Source organism: Carettochelys insculpta, chromosome 5 (assembly GCF_033958435.1).
Source record: "Carettochelys insculpta isolate YL-2023 chromosome 5, ASM3395843v1, whole genome shotgun sequence".
Classification (NCBI taxonomy): Eukaryota; Metazoa; Chordata; order Testudines; family Carettochelyidae; genus Carettochelys; species Carettochelys insculpta.
The window spans coordinates 88,101,418-88,122,084 of record NC_134141.1 but is presented as its reverse complement, the minus strand read 5'-3'; the positions used below and the strand labels follow the sequence as shown (position 1 = coordinate 88,122,084).

Genomic DNA, 20,667 nt, shown 5'->3' with positions numbered 1-20,667 from the left:
CACACATGCACAGGAGACCCAGATGGAACCACAAAATAAACACTTTACTTAACTAATACTACTTCTTTGCCACCTGTGTACAGGGAGGGGTATCACAGAAAGTGGGGCTAGGGGGAACTATATACAGGGGCGTTGAGGCCCCAGGTGATCACCCTCTGGGCCCTGGGAGGGCCCTATTCATTTGAGAGTTGTGGGACTCGATCCCTGTCACCCACATCCGCCCCTTCCCCCCCAGGTCCAGATGGTCCATTGTGGCTGGGCTGGGGAGGGTGGCACGGGGAGGTAGGGGTGCTGCTGAGGAGGGGCCCCTGCAGGCTCCCTGGGGTCGGCATGGGAGGTGTGGGGGGGTGGGGAGAATGGCCTCACCTTGGCCAGCCCTGGCCATCAACATATGGGCCAGCTGCATCAGGGCAGATGGGGGCAGGCGGGTTGGGACAAGGGCAGAGAGGTCGGGCTCGTGGGGAGGGGTTCGCTGCAGGGGTGGAGTAGGGGGGAGGCCGGGGAGGCAGGAGATGTCGGGGGTGGGAAGGCTGACCGGGGGACGGAGGAGGTGGTTGAGGTCGGGGATGGGGAGGCTGACCGGGGAACTGGGGAGGTGGGGGGTCAGCTGGGTGACAGGGGGATGGTGGGGTGGGGGCAGGGGGGGCGGGTGCGGGAGTGGCTTGCGATGGGGCAGCAGCTGGGTCTAGGTGGCCCACCACAGCCTGGGTCAGGGCATCCATGTTCATTGCAACCTGGTCCCAGGCCTGCTGCTCCATGGCAAGCCACTCCCGCAGCACGCCAGTAAGGTCCTGCAAAGCTGCGGTACGGGCAGTGTCCTCCTGCTTCCTCATCGCCGCCCTGGTGGCGCCGGCGGATGGCCCGGTGGCGACCCCCCACGGTTCCTGCTCAGGATACGGGCCGCTTCCCCTTGCCCTCCGTGGTGGGGCTGGTCTGGCCACTGGCTGCACGATCTGTGGAGACAGAAGGGGAAGGGTGAATGGGCCATTAGCCCCAGGTGCAGGTCCCCATGTCCTCCCCCCGCCCCCAGGGTACATGTCCCTGGGTGCCCCACAGGGGTACCGGGAACATGCCCCCCCCCACACTGTTCCCTGCTCCCTCCAAGTCTGGGCAGCCCCTGATGCTGTCCCATTTATGCGGTGCTGAGTGCTGCGCATCATCCCCCTGAGAGCCCGGGGAACATCGCTGTCCAGGGTCCACATACACCTGGACTGGTGGCCGTGTGGGATACATGTGGCCACCCCGGTTGGGACCTGACATTCTCTCCCTGGGCACTAGGGAGGCTGGTGTGCACACCACCTACCTAGGGGTCCCTCCGGGAAGGCAGGCGAGGCACAGTTGGACAGGGCCCAGCTGGACGGCCCAGATGGGAGGTCGATGACGAGGGCCCCCTCGCTTGAGCCCTTGTCATCGCTGGTGGGGTCGAGTGGCTGTGCTGTCCACGGTCGCGTGGTGCTGGCTAATGACTCCGGGTGCTCCTCACCCTCGGTCGCCATCTCTGGCTCAGTGTCACCAACCGATGCGTCGAGGAAGATGGTGGGGGGGTCTGGCCTCCTTCGGCCCCAGGAGGCGGAGGAGTTCTTTGTAGTAGGGGCAGCTTGTGGGGGCTGCCCCCAACCGCCCAGCTGCGTCCTGGGCCCTGCAATACCCTGCCACAGTTCTTTTACCTTTGACTGGACCTGGTCTGGTGTGCAGGTGGGGTGGCCACGGCCGAGCAGCCCCTTTGCCAGCCGCTGGAAGGCGCCGTATTGCGGCGACGGACCTCTGTTTGTTGGAGGACCTCCTCATCCTCCCAGATGGAGAGGAGGTCCTGGATCTTGGCCTCTGTCCAGGAGGGAGCTCGACGCTTCAGGGCCTGGCCTGCCTCCTGGGACAACTCCCCAGGGTCTTTGGAATGCCCCTGGGGTGGGTGGGGGTCTGGGTGGCTGGCCATGGGTCCGGGTGGTGTGGGGGACTGGCTGGCTGTTGCGGTGGCTGGTGAGCTGGAGAGCAGTGTGGCCTCACTGCTGGCTGCACGTGCTCAGCTTCCTGCCTGAGGGTTTCTGGGAGCCTGCGTCCTCTTAAGCGCGGCCGGACACTAGAACCATAGAACTCCATCTGTGCTGTGAGCAGCGCTGCCTCCTGCCAGCTGATCGCCACCATGGAGGACTCCCTCTTTCGAATGAGCAGGCCGCAGAGCATCTACACTTGCTCTCTTTCGAAATTATCTTTCAAAGGAGGGTGCTCTTCCCATCCCGGTAACAGAGGACCGACTTTGAAAGAACGCGGGAGTTCTTTCAAAGTGACTTTCGAAAGGGCGTGGGGTGTGTGTGGACACTCCACGGGTTCTTTCGAAAGAGCTCGGTCTTCCGATTCTAATTTCGAATGTACTTGCTAGTGTAGATGCGGCCTATATGAAGTGAAGTAAAAGGTATTGTAAGACAATGGTTAAGATCAAAGGAGAGACGCAAACAAACAGTTTCATTTCAGGCACATAGCACTTTGTTACATAGCTTTAAAACAGTAATCTAACTTGTCCACTGAAATGTCACATAATATATTGCGTATCTGCATGCACTCTTCAAAACACTCGAAGTAAGAGATAAGCCAAACCTATATGTGATAGGCTAACTTAAATAAAAAAAAATATGAAACTGAACACACGAAAATTACAGCTTAAACTTTACCTTCTACACAAATGAATTTGTTTCTCCATTCAATACCATCAGGTCTTGGAATGGCTTTGGCTTCACGAACTGAAATCATTTGGCGGCTCCAACTAGAGGAAAAGAAAATAATTTGCAGACACTCCACAGATTGTTTTTTGAACTACCAGTATATGGTTGCATATAAACTAGGTAAAGTGCTCAGGCAGAAGCAATATTTCAGCATTTGTAAGGAAGGGCTGCTCTAGCCATTGATAAAATGGGCCACTGTTGGGAGAAGCCAGGCCAAATCTGAGTAGTGGAGACCCATGTGAACACAAATTTATGTCTGTGGATATAAACTGGTGTCCACAAAACTGCAGAGCTCCCCCAGGAACTGCAGCAGCAAAAGTAGTAGAATGTAGAGCCACTGCTCGCAGGAGCCAGAGCCTTGCACCAGTAGCTCCTTTGGCATGGCTCACCAGCACACCCCTAGTCAGGACATGCAGACAGATGCATGGAAGGGCTGTGGGAAGGTACAACTATGCTGAAGGAGCTACTAGTGTGGGGCACTGGCTCCTGGGAGTGGCAGCTGCACATTCTGCTACTTTCATTGCTGCAGTTTCTGGAAGAGTCCTTCAGTTCCACAGACACTGATTCTTATCTGTGAAAATAAATTTGTCTCTGTGCTGGGTTCTACTGAGTAACTCTGCAATCCTGTACACCAGATTGCAGTGACACTCACCCACACTTGGTCAGCTGCAGCCCACTCTCTTGATGGAGAGGCAGCCAGACCACACCTGAGTGATGTTGTGACCTAGTACTTAGCTCCCCTTCTATATCCACCATAATCACTGAACTATCAGAAGGCTCATCACCCTCACTCCAAGAAGGCCAACATAAGGTGCATGCACTCCCCACCCCACCCTTGAGAATCTCTGTTGTCGGGGATAGAAGTGGAGCACACACTAAAATTTTGCCTAGGGTGGCAGAAGTCTCGGTTTCCAGGAATAAAGTAATGGAGGTTAGTCTTCGTCGCATTTAAACCATTTTGGGGATTGGGGAATATGGAGGGGGAGATATTAGCTAAATCTTCCACTACGTACATTAAAATAAATTATGAAAACATTTCAGCTCTACAGAATGCCACAGACCCCAGTGGACATTATAAATTGGTGGTGAGATTATTTATTTATTTATTTGTACAGAAAGCAATCCCTTTCCAGATCAAACCAAACGATGTCAAACATCCTCTTTTAATCTAAAAATACAATCAAAACTTTAGTAAGAGACATTGTTTTAAATTCTGATTAGATATGAGTCAAGCTGACCAGTGTGGGATGAGAAGTAGCAGAAGGGTGAAGTACTAAATCAGGTCTATGTCTAACATTTAATCATAATATACAGCAGAGCAGTTCACTCTCAGATTCATGAAACTGATACCTGTGCAGGCAGCCTGCACAAAGCCTACAAGCCCTAAGGTAAGGATACCGGAGAACTCCCTCACTACTTCTCTGAACCTTTTGATTGTCTAAAATTGTAAGCCAGTGGAACCATGACAATTTACACCACCTGAGAATATTTCCCCCACAGCTTTACATGACTGTATTCAATCTAGTCAGTCTTTTTACATACCAGTTCTTACTCATGACTTCAGACTAGACATCTGAAATGTTTCAGCTTGTCAAGTTCAGCCATTTCAATTATATGTGCATACATCTTTACAGCAAAAAATATATTTTCACTCCTCCATAACTCAAACATGTTTAACAGTTTGTTAAAACTTCCAGTGGGGCTGCAGGACAAATTCCTTATTGTACAATTTATCTGAAACGCATCACACAACTTCTCCACATATATCTTTTCACATATTTAAAATCTTTTGACTGGACTGTTCCTATACAATAACAAAAGCATAAATGGCAAATATGGCTAGCATTGAAAGACAGCAACAACTTTAGTGCCAATCCACAGGACCACTCAAATATCTCCTTGCTTTTCCAACTTTACTGATTTTCACAAAGTAGGAAACATTTATCATTACGATATGAAATACTGTCACTAAATACTGTAATATCCATATCAAATGAACAATGCATATTTACAAATTTATTAACCACAGACAGATTCAGGAAGGGATTCAAGTGAGGATGTACAGTGACCACTTGTATCATTAGCAAAATCTAGAAAATATGGGTGATGGAGTAATATTAGATACTAACATTTGTCTCTCACCACAACATCTCTATAAGGTTATCTTTAAAAAGCTGAAGTGAAGAGTGATGTAACAGAATATCTAAAACGAGGGGAAAACGGCAGGCTCCCAAGCTACTTTGATGCACACTGAGCATGATAAATATTTTTCCCTTACAATTTTTGGAGGTTCTCACTGGCTCCAATGTAAGTAGTTGCATCTTCAGCAAAATAAAAATGTATATTTTTATTGCAGAAAACCTAAATACTGCAAGCTGATCTAAATTAAAAGTGTTTGGGACCAGCAAAGTAGCATTTCTAGCTCTTCAAATCACATTTTGCACTTCATGGAATCATGACCATACTCTCATTTACCTTTCGTTAACAGTGTATTCCTACTAAAATATAAGTCTGAGTTCTAACTGAACTATTCACATCACATGATTTATTTACTGATTTTGGACATCTTGGTTTGTAAAAAAAAGTTTATAAGTTTGGCTGCTATTTGTAATTATTCAATAAATACTTATGTAAATATTTCAACCTATCAATTTAAAATATGTTATATGCTTCAACTAGGTTAGCAGCTATATCTGGGATGAGGAGTGGGGGGCAGGAAGGTCAGCTGGCAGAGGCACGTCCACATGGCTTCTGTACAGCCGGCAGCCCCCTGCCGACTCACAGCAAAATCTCACTCGGCTATGCTAATTAGCTTTGTGAACTTGCAAATGGTCCTCCATTTGCAATTTCTTGAACTATCATTAGCATGTGCTAAAAGGCCATGTAGATGTGGCTATTATGTTTCTGCTGTCTAAGCAGCAGACAAAATTTCAAAAGAGACACACCCCCCGCCCTTCCCACTCAAAAAAATTCAAGGTAAGTAGACAACCAAAAAAGTTACTTACACAAATGTTCAAAAAGAATAAACATTCAAAAGCAATTAACTGTTAGTTTAATCAATGTTCATTGCTGCATTATCTTCCCAGTTGTATTCTGAATTGATGAACTACTTGTTATGCAAAAAAGCAGTCAAGTAGCACTTTAAAGACTAACAAAATAATTTATTAGGTGATCTTTCGTGGGACAGACCCACTTCTTCAGACCATAGCCACACCAGAACAGACTCAATATTTAAAGGCACAGAAAACCAAAAACAGTAATCAAGGAGGACAAAATCAGAAAAAAATGGTCTGAAGAAGTGGGTCTGTCCCACGAAAGCTCACCACCTAATAAATTATTTTGTTAGTCTTTAAAGTGCTACTTGACTGCTTTTTTGTTTTGATAGTATGTAGACTAGCACGGCTCCCTCTGTTACTACTTGTTATGTACTTTGTTCTTCCTCACATTCCAAAAATGAAGACACAGACACCACATAACTAATTCATACTTATTTTGCCACCTCCAACCGAATACAGCTTAATCCGTGGATGACCCCAAATCTATAGCCTAACATCAGTTTTGTAACTCAAAAGCACTAGCTATTTAAAAAAAAAAAAAAAAACAATCAGCATCTGCCACCTTCTCAAGGACATGTAAGAATCTATTTTTCATCAGTGAGGACTATATAGTTTCAAGTAACATGTCTTCATTACTGTTTGGATTTAAAATTGTAATTCAGAAGAATAAATTCCAAAACCAAAACATTTTAATTTTTCAATAAATAGGTAAGATTTAAAAATAAGACTGCATCTTTCATCATGCTTTTATTTAGTCTCCAATTCTGCAGGAAAATCCACTGGATACAAGCACAGCATTTATCAAATCAGCCCTTGCTTTGTAAAGAGTGTTTGCCAAGTGAAAACCTGCTGCCTTCACTCAGAGTTGCTGTGTGAAATTAGACACGAGGCCCGTAAAAAGGTCTGATAAACAGGGAGGAGTTCCAGTAGATTATTTTCTTTTGAATGTAAATTCAGACTACTTAACACTGTGTGTTAGACTTTAATATAATGCAAGTGCAGGTATGATAGTTTGGAATAAAAAAAAATATGTTCTTTTAAGATACCCTTTTACTTAAAATTTACACATTCAAAAACCTTTAAAAGCAGATCTTCGGCAAGCTGAATTATGTACAAAACGTTAGAGTGAAATTTAATCAGTAGCAATCCAGCGTATGAGAATCAAATTGTGTATTGTTTGCCAATATTGCTACATAACAAGTGTATTTAAACTTTTCCATGTGTGTTGCTTCTGGGACAATCTCCTAGTCAACATTCAAAATCTTATTTTCCCCTTGACATTTTATTTAACATTTGCATTACAGTGCACTTATGGGCCCCAGTTAAGACTGGGGTTGTATTGTGCTAGGTACTGTCCAAACATTTTAATTTATAGCTTATGGCTGAAAGCTTATATGCTGTAAATAGATCAGACAAATAGCAAGAGGGAAAAGAGGCATAACAAGCTGAAGGAAAGAAGCCACTGAAGTTACCAGGAATCAAACAACTTCAGGTCAAAATCAATACATTAGTTGCATCTAGAAACTCAATCTCTTTGGTGAGTGAAGTGTCAGTCTAAAATAGCCTACTCCTAAATACCTGGCTGTCAGACAATAGAGCTGGTTGATTTTTGGCAGACTATTCTGCAGATTTAACTGAGGCAGTTTAATGAACAACCATAAGCAAATCTCACTGCCAAGCTGACACTGGAGCATCTAAAGCACCACCACATGCCCCTCTTCATTTCCTTCGCTTCTTGCTCTTCATCACCCTCATCCTGCCTCAAATTATTCCCCTCTCTCAGTTGATCGGTCTCAAGTTAGGCTGGTATATCCAAGCATGCTGCATTTTCACATGAACAGGTAGAGGTTTACCACTTACTCAAATTCTGTGGCATAATATTTGAAGAAGCCCACTAATAATTCTCCAAGGGTTGATCCATTTTTGGAGAGGTAAGGAGGAACGGTGCGTGGAGCTTGATGTACAAGGTGCAGCTGCATAGTAGGATTAAAAGATTCCTGTCAAAATAAGAAAGTAGAGAATATAGCCTTTTGTAAAGTATATAATGTATAACTGCACTTAATCTAGGCACTCTCGACCAGACACACACAACAGAAAGTTGGCCATCATTTACTTATCAAAAGTTCTAAGTGCACAGCGCCCAGTTTCTTTTTATCAGTGAACAGCCCTAGTGTTCCTCCTATTACTGTGGCATACAAGTAATTCTACTGACCTTAAGGAGAATTAATCATCTCCCCTATGAGGGCAGTCAGTCGTGTTATTTTCTGTTCTCCCTTTCCTTTCATGAAGCTGCCTAAAAACGGTCACATCAGAAGAATCTCAAAATTGAACACCCACTAAGATAGACAAGCTCTGAATGGGAGGGGGCAACTTATTTAATAAAGCACAGGTAGTTTTAAACCAACACATCAAACCCCTGACACCGATGTAACCTTGCATTTTTCCATACAATGATTTTTAAAACTGTGATAGCTTTTCCTCTAACCAAGCGAAAACATTAAAAATTGTTTAACAACTAAGATATACCTGATTATAGACATAGCACTTTTGTTTTTCCATCAGAAATACCGAAATGTTGCCTTTACGAGATCAGAAACTTCTCCACCCAAGACTGCATGATTTAATTTAAATCTTCTTTTTGGTTTAAGACATTTTAATAATTTAACTTTCATAAAGATAAGCTAGGCATGTTAAAATAGCAGCAAACAACTGCAAGTGTGGCCATTCGGTATACAGGTCTTGTATAATCTATTGTTGCTATTAGTATGTTTAAGAGAAATGTATACAGCACTGTAATTTGTAAATTCACCTCAGAATATGGAGGCATAGAAGGAGGAATCATGAGAGGAGATAAAACTCAAATTTGTGTTCCTAGCTAATGCAATAGGTTTGAAACCCTTATAATGAGAGGCATATGTGAAAAGATTCTACTTTTTGAGTTGCAACTTTCATACCATTACTTTTTTAAAAAGGAAATGAAAAATAATTAACAGACATTTGAAAACAATCCTGCAGTTGGCAAGAGGAGAAATTAGCAGAAACTGAAGGAACTGCTTCATGATTGGTGCCAGAGGCACTGGGGCAAGGTGGGAGGGGGGCAGGGCCAGAACTACCAAAATAACAGCAGCGATGGCCAGAGCTGCAGGCCCCTTTGAAACACCAGGCCTGGAGGAAATTTTTCCCCTTACCACATGCTGGTGGTCCCGCTTATTACTCCCTGCACCTCTCATACAATGGTCAACAACTGGGGCTGCTGCTTTCTAAGGGTTAATCTATACTTATTGGCAGATCAACATAACCACAGTCACTGTTCCAGAGTTCAATTCTGCTGCACGTTAAAATGCAACAAAATCAATCTCTCCGGGTTTGGCTGTCAACACTAGTACTCCACACTACTGCGTGGGAGTACGGGACGTCGGCGTGAGCCCAAAGAGCCCCGATCTACACAGGGCAGGAAGTTGATTCTGACACACCCATTCTAGCTATGCTAATGCTCTGGCTAGAATTGCTTATCTGGGGTTGACTTTCTGCCCTTGTATAGACCAGGTCTAAGAATACAGAAAAAGGTGAACATAATAAAGTTGCTTTCGCAGAAATTGACTGATTCAACATTTACATGCTATTACTAGCCACTTCTAAAAATGGAAGCTGGGGTTTATTTTATATCACCGAGATATTCCCAGCTACAAGAAAAATCCATCAGTACACAGTGAGATTGACACACTGAAATGGTAATTGATTAGGCTGCGGAGCTATAGCTCCATTTATTTTACTGAGTAATAAATGAGCTATTTTCATCAGTACAGTAATTAACTCACACTTAGATTGGCACCTGACCATGGAAAACATACAGGCATTAATCTAAATTAACTACAGCTGACTAATATTTAAAAGACAGTGATGATGGAAATCGCTAGTTTTTATTTATGGAACTGAAACAAAGAATATCCAGATTTCCATGAAAAGTTATCTACTGCCAACAGTTCTCTAACTGTGGGTCAGGACCCCAAAATGGATTGTTATCCTGTTTTAATGGGGTCATGAGGACTGGCTCAAATTTGGGGGGGCCAAAGACTAAGCTCCACTCTTGGGCCCAAAGCCATAGCCCAAGGACTTCAGCCCTGTGATGCAGGGCTCAGATTACATGTCCCCTGCCTGGGGCTGAAGCCTGGGGCTTCTGCTTAAGTTCCCCTGCCCGGAGTGGTGGGGCTCAGCCCAGCTCAGGCTTCAGTGTCCCTTCCTGGGGTCTTGTAGTAAGTTTTATCATCAGAAGGGGTGCAATGAAGTTTAAGAATCCCTGAGATATAGTGACACCATCAGTTAACATTAGGCTAATGATTTTAGCTGAGAAGAATGCACATAGACACAGGAATAAAAATAAAAGGATGAAAAAAAGTATCACATTTATCACTAGGTTTAAAGACACGTACTTAGGAAAGCTTTTAGCAGTTCTGACAACTTATTCATAATACAGACACGTGATTATTATAACATTTAGGATGACTGCTGGAATTTTCAGGTACCTCTATTGTGCCTGTTTCTTCACTGAATTTACTACTTACCAGCAATTCTGTAAGCACTAGTATAGCAAATATGAAAGACTCCTTCTGTGACAAGCTGGAAATGCACAATATCCAAAAGATTCAGAAATGGCAGCCACCATTCTTGGCCGATAAGAAACAATTCTTAAACTTTCTGAAATAGAAGTCCTGTTTTCTAATTTCTGCTTATCACAGTGAATAATTTTTAAAAGCAAACTTTAAAAAATATTTTTAAAATTTACATGCATTTTTAAAAAAAATAAGCCTGTTTGAAATTTAATTTGAATTCATGACAAGCAATTTGTCGTAATCTATTATCTAAATAAAAGAGAAGTTGAACTACTGAATCTTAAAACATTTTAACTAAAAAGTTAAGGCTGCTTATCATAAAAAACAGCAGCAAGGAGAAAACATTTAACTAACTTCTGAGGTCAACCTTTTAAATATGGCACTTGTCATGTACTGTATTATCTATTTTCAGTCTTAACAACGACTGCTACTCCCCGCCCCCCCCCCCCCCCCCCAATAAATTACCAGTACTTTCTGTTAAGCTGTGAAAATGATCTTGGCTATTGAATAAATGTATGCTAATCTAGCTATATAAAAGCTTAATAAACGTGTATAGTTCATGTGCTCTCCAGCTTAAGCAAAAATACCAAATCTACTCTAAAAGCTGCATTTACCTGTAAATAAATTAAGTCACCATGCTGCTTTAAAGAGTGATTTAAATCAATCAACCCACCCTCATTCCTCCACAAAACCAAACCGCGTATCACGTATTTGACATTACTGCCACAAAAAATTTTTAAGAACTTTGGGGATACTCCCACATCTTCACAAGATTTTTCAGAAACCCCCAGGGCCACTGATTACCGCTTGACAAAAGCAATCAGGCAAATACTGCTCTTTAAATAGACAGTTGCCTGAGTGGGCACATTTTTAGTGTTGAAATACATTATTCTTACTTCGTGTGTTCATTGAGCAGCTAACAAGAGTTCAAGGATGATAGCTCCCCAAATAAAACAAACTTTCCCACTGACATTCAAGCAATTTCTCAGCACACCTCTTATTTAAATAGGGTAGTCCAGAAAGAACATCTAGTACTACTTTATTTCGATGACAAAAGGAAACAATTCTTCCTTTTTCTCCTAATGAAACAATCACTGTGGGACTCAATCATATATCCATGACAGAATGTGGGTGGGTGTGACTGGACCACAAAATGAGAAGAAATGGGAGAAAGAAAAAAGAGCAACATTTTTATTTTCTCTTCCTTTCTGATGGCACACAAGAGCACAACAGCCCAAAACATTCTCACAGGGGTGGTATATTAAAAGCTTAGTTTCCATATCTACTCATCTTCAGTGAGATATTCATTTAAAGATGAAAAAATTCAGTTTGTTGGTCTTTGTAATTCTGATATCATAATGTTTGCTGAAGCACTGAACGTTCCACTAGAAGAGTTTTAAGCCCATCATTAATTCCTGATAACACACAGCAGAGCCTTTCTTCACATAATGCTTTTCATGTCGACATTCAAATATTTGATACTTGAACTTTTCAATAACCAAGAAATTGTTTCATCACTTGAAAACAGGTTATAACTAAAATTACAAATAGATTACCTTAATCCTTGGTTTAAGCATCAAGGTTTGGTTAGTCTCAAAGAAAAAAAATACTACCTACTTAAAGAAAGCAATGAAGATTAATGACTACTTCAATTATATAAAGCATAAGATAGCACACGCTAGATTCAGCTTTTGTGGGTCATGATTCATACCATGAAAAGTAACATACGTGTGCAAGAATTCTTTCCACCCACCTCTCCCCTCGTAATTAAATCTTCCTTCTGACAGGTTTTAACAAAATGTTCCATATGTGCATACTAGGCAGCTGAATGTATTGTCCTTTTCAGTAGCCTAATTGCTGCTTGGGCAGAGATAGCACTTGAATCTAATGGTTTACACATGTCCATTAGGGATGTTAAAGGTTAATTGGTAGGGACTAGAGCAGCCCCCGCCACCTGCTACAGGCAGGGGGTTGCTCTAGTCCTGGCTCAGTCACTGTGAGCGGGGGTGCGACAGCCTTGCTGGAGCAGCCCTGTCTGCAGTGGCCCCAGGGGTAGGTGGAGGAGCAGTTGGAGAGGCTGCTTCAGTACAGGTTAGCTGGAGCAGCCCGCCCCTGTTGCAGACAGGGGCTGCTCCCGCCTGGTCCTCCTCAGCTGCCCTCCCAATCTGTTTAATCCATTAACTAGTTAAACCTAGCATTCAACCAGTTAAGCAGGATTTTGGAAACCTAATATCCATTCTGCGGGAGAGCACCAAAATAACTATTGACTAACACAGCTAGCTAACATATACACACTGATAATTTTACCAGAAATATATGTTTTAAGCATTTAAATATACATATTCTTAAGCATTATTATAGCAGCTATGCAGCCCAGATGAGTGTGCACCTTTATTATAGCTCTGTACATTGATGCCATGTATCACAGAATACTTTGCATTAGCTGAAGCCTTGCCTTGAGTAGACTGAAAAACTGTAAATATCAGAACACACAATATCAGGAAAGGAAGTTGCCCATACCAAGCTAGAAGATGCCTTCAAGTTCAAAAGTATCTAGAATGTATGTGCTCAAAAGAAAGATAAGGGTGCATCATGATCTGGAATGTATGGATTCAGAACAAAAGATAAAGGAAGGGAACACCTTATTTCAGAAGCAAGGTGGAAAGCTGATTAAACGTATGTGCCAACTTCTGGTAAAAAAGTAGGACATAAAAAGATGGATTTAGAGGTGTAATACTGGGGACCATACTGTCCTCATGAGATGAATGTAATATTGCTGCATGGGATTGCTCATTTGACGCTGGCATCACGTAGAACCTTCTTCCTTTACCATATGAATAAGCTGGACTGGCAAAGGTTGTTTGGTCTCTTGAGCAGATTTCATAATGAAATGAAGAACCAAAGTGTGATCAAGCAATTGACTATACAGTTTACCAACACATAACTGTCAAACATATTGAATTGACTCAGTGTGCTTTCAAGTAACACAGGACATTTCTTTCTGCCCTAACTACACAAGACTGTCTCCTTCATATAGGGACATTTCTAAGAAATAATCATTACAAGCACCTTCTTGAAGATTTAGACTACAGTATAATCTTAAAAGGATTTACAGTTCACAAACCTATGCTATTTATATTACTAGATATGCTGCTGATAAGATGATCTGGATTTAATATATCATGTGGCCTTGAAAAACCTGATTTAGACTTATGGCTGATCTACACTAGAAAATCATGTTGATTTAATGAAGTTGGTCAGAAGTGTGAAAAGTCCACACCCTCTGTGCAGTGTAGCTCAATCAGCCCAGGTCTTCATACAGACAATATTTGGTCAACTTCTGTCAAGCTAGCTACCACCTCTCAGAGAACCTCAGAGGGTTAGCCATGTTAGTCTGTACCATTGGAAAACAAAGCAAGAAGTCCTGTAGCACCTTAAAAACCAATGATTTTATTTATTAGGTAATGAGCTTTTGTGAGAAAGACCCACTTCTTCACTTTCTGGAGCAGAAAATTACCAATACCAATGAAAAAAGGAAAAGGAGAAATAAGATTTGACTTGAAAACCAACCTGAGAAGCTACAGCTTTCTACAAAAACTCGCATGAGTTTTTATTTGCATTTGAATACTATGAACTACAATCATTGAAGAAAAAAGTTAGCAAATTGACAGAACTGGCTGTCAATGGAAGGTAGATAAGATCAACAAGATCAAACATTGTTCTTATCAGCATGGGAGTAAATCTGATCCGTTCCCTCCATCCCTCTTTTTAAACGAAGCCGATTCTGGCCTCTTTTCTATACATTTATTTCACAGCCTCCTTACTTTTGCTAGTCTAACTACTAATGTTTCCCTAAATACACCATCATCTCTTCACGACCATACATATTTCCTTTTTACATGGCTTATTTGAAGGTAACAACAAACCGCCACCTATCACTCCACACATCTAGTTCTCAAAGGCAACATACGTAAGGAAATACTGGCAATGTAATTTTTTTCCTTTAAAAATCTACAATTGGATATCATCATCGTGCAAACTAGCCATCGCAGAGCATCTTCCCTCACATACCTTTCAAAGCATGAAGCTGGAACCAGGAAGGAAAATACAAAGCAACCATTAAGAGTTGCCTCATTCAGAAGCAAGTACAATGCCAGTCCCAATGCAGATTAAAGGAGCCTAAGGGGCAGTTTCAGATCAGCTCCAATTTATGCATCTCACTGTATCACAGAAAGGGGCTCTCTGCCAGCCAGGAAGCACCAGAACACAACTGCACACGTGCTACGACCAGTGTTCCATCTAATTTTTTCCATCCATAAGTGGATTCAATTTTGTTATGTGCAACAAGGCATTTGCAAATGTGCAGTACAAACATGCTGCTGGCTGTGGGCACTCTGGTAATCAGCAAGGCAGCACGTGAATCTCTTCTGGGTGGCCGCCCAAGCACTCAGTTTACAGAGAACACAGGCTATGTCCCAGCATTCCTCAAACTCGGACTTGCGAATGTCAGCTCTCTGCCTGCCACACACCTCCCTCCACCCCAACAAATTTCACAGGTGGACAGTTCTGGTTGCTCTCCACCTTCTGTGCACTGTCAAAATATTTAAGGGACTAGACTGAGGCAGAAAATCTGGCCTTTGTTACTTCTGATTCAAAACACTTCCTTTCTCATCTGTTAACTATTACTTGAAGCCTAGGGTAGAACAAAGATTCTCAAACTGTGTCCGTGGATCACTAGGGGTCTGCAAGCTCTGTTCAAGTCATCTGTGGATAGTTCCTTTTTCAGTGCTCACCTGGGTGGCTGCACATGAGAAAATAAAGGGATGCTCACTTAATTACTGGCTCAGAGGCACGGCTCCATTAATTAGGTGACTGGATACTCAAGGTGAGGCCTCGGCCTCAGGGAAATAAAGGGTACGTGGGAGGGAGCAATGGAGTAAGCTAGGAGAAATAGGGGATACATGGGGAGGAGAGTGGAGTTAGACGAATGGGTGGGTGGAATCTGGGACATGCAGGGCTCTGGCAGCCAGGGGGTGGCGGGGAGAGAAGTGACTTTCCCCATCTCTGGAGCTATGGCTGCCAGCGACAGATGACCCTACTTCCCAGCCTCAGCTCTGTGGCAGTGCAGAGAAACGCCTACCAATATTAAAATATAAAGCGAGGTGTGTGCTTTTATTTGTAAAACAAAAAAGTGCTAGTTGTTAAGGATTGAGGTTTGTGGGTTTTTTTGATGGATTCTGCTTGATAATGACCCAAAGTAGTGCAGACGGATCTATATTCATTTGCATTACCTGAATCAGAACCAACAACAAAAGGTTGATTTTCTTTTTGGGGGGTTGGGTTCTGTAGTTTCTGCACTAGAATGTTGCTCTTCTGAAAGCATGTTCCACACTTTGCCCCACTCAGATTTTGGAAGGCACAGTGTTCCCTGTAAGCGGGGCACTTAAGCAGCTGATCAAGAGATATTCCGATTCTACCCAGCTGATGAAGCAAATGCCAACAGCTAGGCTTGTGTTTTTCCTGCTTGTGCACATTCACATATACTCAGTGCACATAATAAAATTTATTCTGCACACTGGTGGAAAAAATTGCACAGGGAAGGGAAAGATTAGTGAGAACACAGGAAGGCATGTCAGGCTCTTAAACTCTGAGTTGAGTGCATAGCTATCTTTAGACATCTCACATCGGCCCTTACTTGCATTTTGTCAAAGCTGCAGTGAAAGGGCTCTTAAAATGAACATGTGTTGGGTCATTTGTCTGAAACCATCATAACGTGAAAATCTATGGCACCATGTAGATAAAATTGCAGAACAGGAGACATACCATTCTGCTGCAAGGAGTTCGGTCACAAATTTAAGACCTCATTTTTCAATGAGTATCATTTGTATGGATGATCATCATCTGGAAAGGTTTCCAAAGCATAAAGGTGCATACAGATGTTTAATGTATGCACATAAATACCCTGCAACAACAGCTACAACAGTAGCATGTATATATCTTTTCTTGCTTTCAGGTGACATTGTAAATTAGAAGTAAACACCACTATCTGCCACAAATGTAAACAAACCTGTTTGTCTTCATGACTGGCTGAAAAAGATGTAGGACTGCATGAACTTATAGGCACTATTATTTTATACTGTTTTGTTTTTGAGAGCAGTCATGTAACAAAAATAGTCTATTTATAAGTTGCATTTCCCTCATAAAAAAAGATTGCATGCCAGTCCTTGCATGAGGTGAAATGAAAAATACTATTTCTTTAGTTTCATTTGTATAGTGCAAATATTTATAAGAAAATAATATTGTACACTTTGTATTCTGCTTTATAATTAAAATCAATAAATTTTAAAATATCCAAAATATTTATAATAAATTTCAATTGGTGCTCTATTATTGTTTCACAATGGGATTACTGTGATGGAGTGGGGGATACCTGTGTGTGTGTGTGAGGGGCTCACAGAGGGTGTGGGGCTCCTGCTGAGGGTAACCCTGACAACCAGGTAACACCTTTGTACTGCAGACAAAGGAGGAGGTGGAGCCTGAGGGGTTTGAATTGGAACTGGGAGTTGGAAGCAGTTAGTCTGGGCTGAGGGAAAGAGAGACCAAGGAGGGGGCAAGGCCCCGGCTCTGGGGGCCCCTCGGGGCCTCCTCTCCCCAGCATGGATTGGACTGGCTGTCTCTGCCTGCTGCACTGACTCCTCTGTACGATGCTGTGTCCTGTCGGCTAATAAACCCGCTGTTCTCCTGCTGAGTGAGAGACTCTCCTGCCTGCGGACAGGGTGCAGAGCTTGGGGGACCCCAGAACCCCATCACAATTACACCTTTGATTAATCATATAATTTTAAAATTGAGCATTTTTAAACTGCAATTAATGGACAGCCCTAGGTTTCAGTGATAACATTAATGTAAAATATATTTGAGCATCCCAAGTTAAAAATTTTTGTAATTTGTTGTTTAATGTGTAGGAGTTATAATTTTCAAATCAACAGTTTAATAACTACATTCTTGGTAGAGAAGGAGGAGCCAGAAATATACTTGCAATGTTATAGCGTACTGTACAAGCCAACATTTTGATTACTTTATTACAAGATTTTAATTAGAATATTATATTATTGCATCTGGTGGTACTAACTAATCATAAATTAATCCAAAAACAGTAAATGTAATGGTTATTAACCATATAATACACCTACGCTGTTACATCAAATGCTGCTATCTGTGAAATTGTTGCCACCCTAATACAGTTAAAAGAATCACAATGCCTTTAGATTAAGGCATACCAACTCCCACAACATACTTTGCAGGTTCCTATATATTTTCCTAGGAACATGCTACCACTTTGGCAAGACTACAATGTGAGTTCAAGTAAACCCTAGATACACTGTGGGTGAGCGAATCTCTTTGTTGGACCAACTTCTAATGGTGAGACAGACAAGCTTTCAGGTTTACACAGAGCCCTACTTTGGGTCTATGTAACCTCAGTAGTTTGCCTCTCTCACCACAGAAGCTGATCCAAAAAGATTTTAGTTCAGGAACCTTGTCTCTCTAATATCCTGGAACCAACACAGCTTTGACAATAAGGCATAACAGAAATATGTTCAAATTATTTCCTTTAACAAGGAACAAATTGTAGCAGTCAGTGACACTCAAAAATATATGCTATACAAATGACAACTAAATTTCACAGTCTGCAATGTTTATATGACTAAAATGTTGAAAATGATGGCAAATTCCTTTTAACGTATACGCAATGATAGCCACAAAAAATGGTAAAACTTCAGATGCAATGCAATACCAAAAAAAGTGAATCTTGAGAGGAGATGATAATTTTCTAAGGAATAAAAACAAAAAGTAAAAATAAAGTATACCTTTACAGACATATAGCATATACTGAGTCACAATAGTCAATGGAATAAAAATAAAATTCCAGTTTCTGAATTTTGTATTTTATTTCAAAGTTTTCTACTGTTCCTTGGTTTATCTTAACTGTGCATAATGGCTCAGATTGGACCGCTGTGAATAAAAACTGCTACATGAGACATGGATATTAATATTTCTCCCTGTTATAGAGTCAGCAATTTTGAAAGCAGCTCTTCCTGTCAGTGTGATGGTAACAAACATGGTTTTCTGAAGGGCTGATCCAGCACAATCAGGACAGCTAACTGTCGTTATCAGTAATATCAAAAGCATAAACAGACTAAGAAAAAAGACTGAGTGGCATTATAGGAAATGGATAAAAAAACCAAAAAGAAAAGAATATGACTGTATAGACTGAAGAAAAAAGAAAGACGTTAAGGAGAAATATGAAATGAAAACAAGAATAAAACTGAAGGAAGGAAGGAATAAGGAATGTCTGAACAACTGAAATAAAAAGTACAGTCACTCAGCAGCTCTTCCCTTTTCTTTTCCAATTGAATATCTATAAAAGGTTAAGAAAAATTCAGTCAGAATCCTATAAAAGGGATCACCTTATGCCCAGTAGTTCTGCAGGAAATCGGTGGACGCTGCCTGGGCATAACATTAATGTGTACGTATGTACACTCGATGGAACTGAAGCCTAACTTCATGGGAAGGTCACCTACAATCTGCCATATTAAATATACAGTGTTTGTCCCCTGCTGGTCCAAAAATTTGATCAAATGAAGAATCCAAGTGACTCAACAGCTAGGCAGTTGGCTCTCGCCCTGGCCTTTCCTGCTGCTAACAGACAACAAGAATGAAAGTGCTGCCGGAAGCAGCATTAAGAAACAGCAAGCAGAATGTTACACCAAATATAGGCAACTGATACATTTTCAGCACAGTACATGGTGAATTAGGTGTGCAGCTCCTATTAAACAACAACAAAAACAGAAGCACATTTTCTGATCCTCTATTTAAAATTAATCTCATATATAACAAATGATTTATATCAGCAAAGGAATGGTTGGAAGCAGTAAATAATCTTCTTCATACAAATGAAATGAGGCTGAGTGTTCCAATGATCATGCCCACAAACTATTTTTAATTTTACCCAATACTCATTTAAGTAGTCACATTAATATTATAGATAATCAGTTGTATATACAAAATATGATGTAATAATTTATAAGAAACACTTACTGGGTAAATTTTTTGGAGGGATGGAAGGATGGGTTCAGGTAGGGCTATAAAAAAAAAGTTTAAAGTTGCTGTGATTCACATCATTCACAGAAAACAATATTGCATCAGTTACACCAAAGGTGTGACCTGGAAATCCCTGATAGTTTATGTAGGTGTTTTTATATTCACAGTACATGAAAGCGAAATTTAGAGTAAACGCTTCTATCTGTAATTCCTATACATCTTATAATTTGAAAGTTATTCAGTTAAGTGAAAGTGTTACCACCATACTGCTATTTGTAGCAGAATGAAACTATGAGGACTTCTATGTCAGCTGGATACTGTTCGCATTTTAAAAATTCTTGCTAATTCATTATAGAAGGCCACTATAATTTAGACTTCAAAAGGCATAATCAGGGCTTAACTCAACTACTTGGATATACCCTAATACTATTATAACATGGCCTGGGATGCCTTCCACCATCTAGCAAAGTACAGTTTTTTGGGTATAAAATCTACCACATGCTCATCAAAAGTAATTAAAACAACATGTTCCACGCTCCCAGTAGTCACTGCTAGCAAAAACTTTAGAGAGATTATGTTCTGTACTATTTCCTACTCCTCTGCCCCTCATTTACGACACATCTAGCAGTGTCCCCAAGCCATTATTTGTTAGTACACCAAGATCACCAAAGAGATCATTTAACCTTCATAAAAATTCTGAGGTGGCAGGGGTGAGGAAAAGAGAGCGAGAGAAACAAAGAGACAGGGCAAATATTTATCTTCCACCTCAGATGGTGTTAAATATAATGGGGCGGGGGGTTAAAAAAAACCCTATTGAGTTGCCATTTAACATTTGCATCCCACTCAATATTTATGAGAGCTGCAGATCTGTCAGCTTGCTCTTTGTTGCGCTAAAGCCAGAATGCCACTCCCTCAGCAAGTTTTTAAAACAGTTCTTCTATAACAGTGGTTCCCAATCTGGGGTCAACGGACCCCTGCGGGGGGTGGTCTGTGAGGATATTGCAGGGAGTCCATGAAAAAAAAAATAAGAAATTAAAAGAATAACTGAAAATAAGTTTTAAATAAATTGCAATGTTAGAATCAATTATTATTTTTAAATAACTTATCTTCAAATATTATTAATCGCTGCCTGAAAAATCTAGGTTGTGGTCTCCTTTTTCATTTAATGAAGGGTGAAGGGGCTCA

The 20,667-nt window shown here is 41.5% G+C and overlaps 1 protein-coding gene across 3 annotated transcripts in view; it reads right to left on the bottom strand.

Moving 5' to 3' along the window:
• Positions 1–20,667, bottom strand: part of TENT2 (terminal nucleotidyltransferase 2) — a 66,437-nt gene that overhangs the window by 7,461 nt on the left and 38,309 nt on the right. For all 3 annotated transcript variants that reach the window (XM_074995465.1, XM_074995467.1, XM_074995466.1), the window contains exons 11-13: positions 19,480–19,523; positions 7,634–7,770; positions 2,667–2,758 (exon numbers count right to left, since the gene is read on the bottom strand). In XM_074995465.1, the coding sequence (XP_074851566.1) occupies positions 2,667–2,758; positions 7,634–7,770; positions 19,480–19,523 (273 nt within the window). The remainder of the gene's footprint in view (positions 1–2,666; positions 2,759–7,633; positions 7,771–19,479; positions 19,524–20,667) is intronic.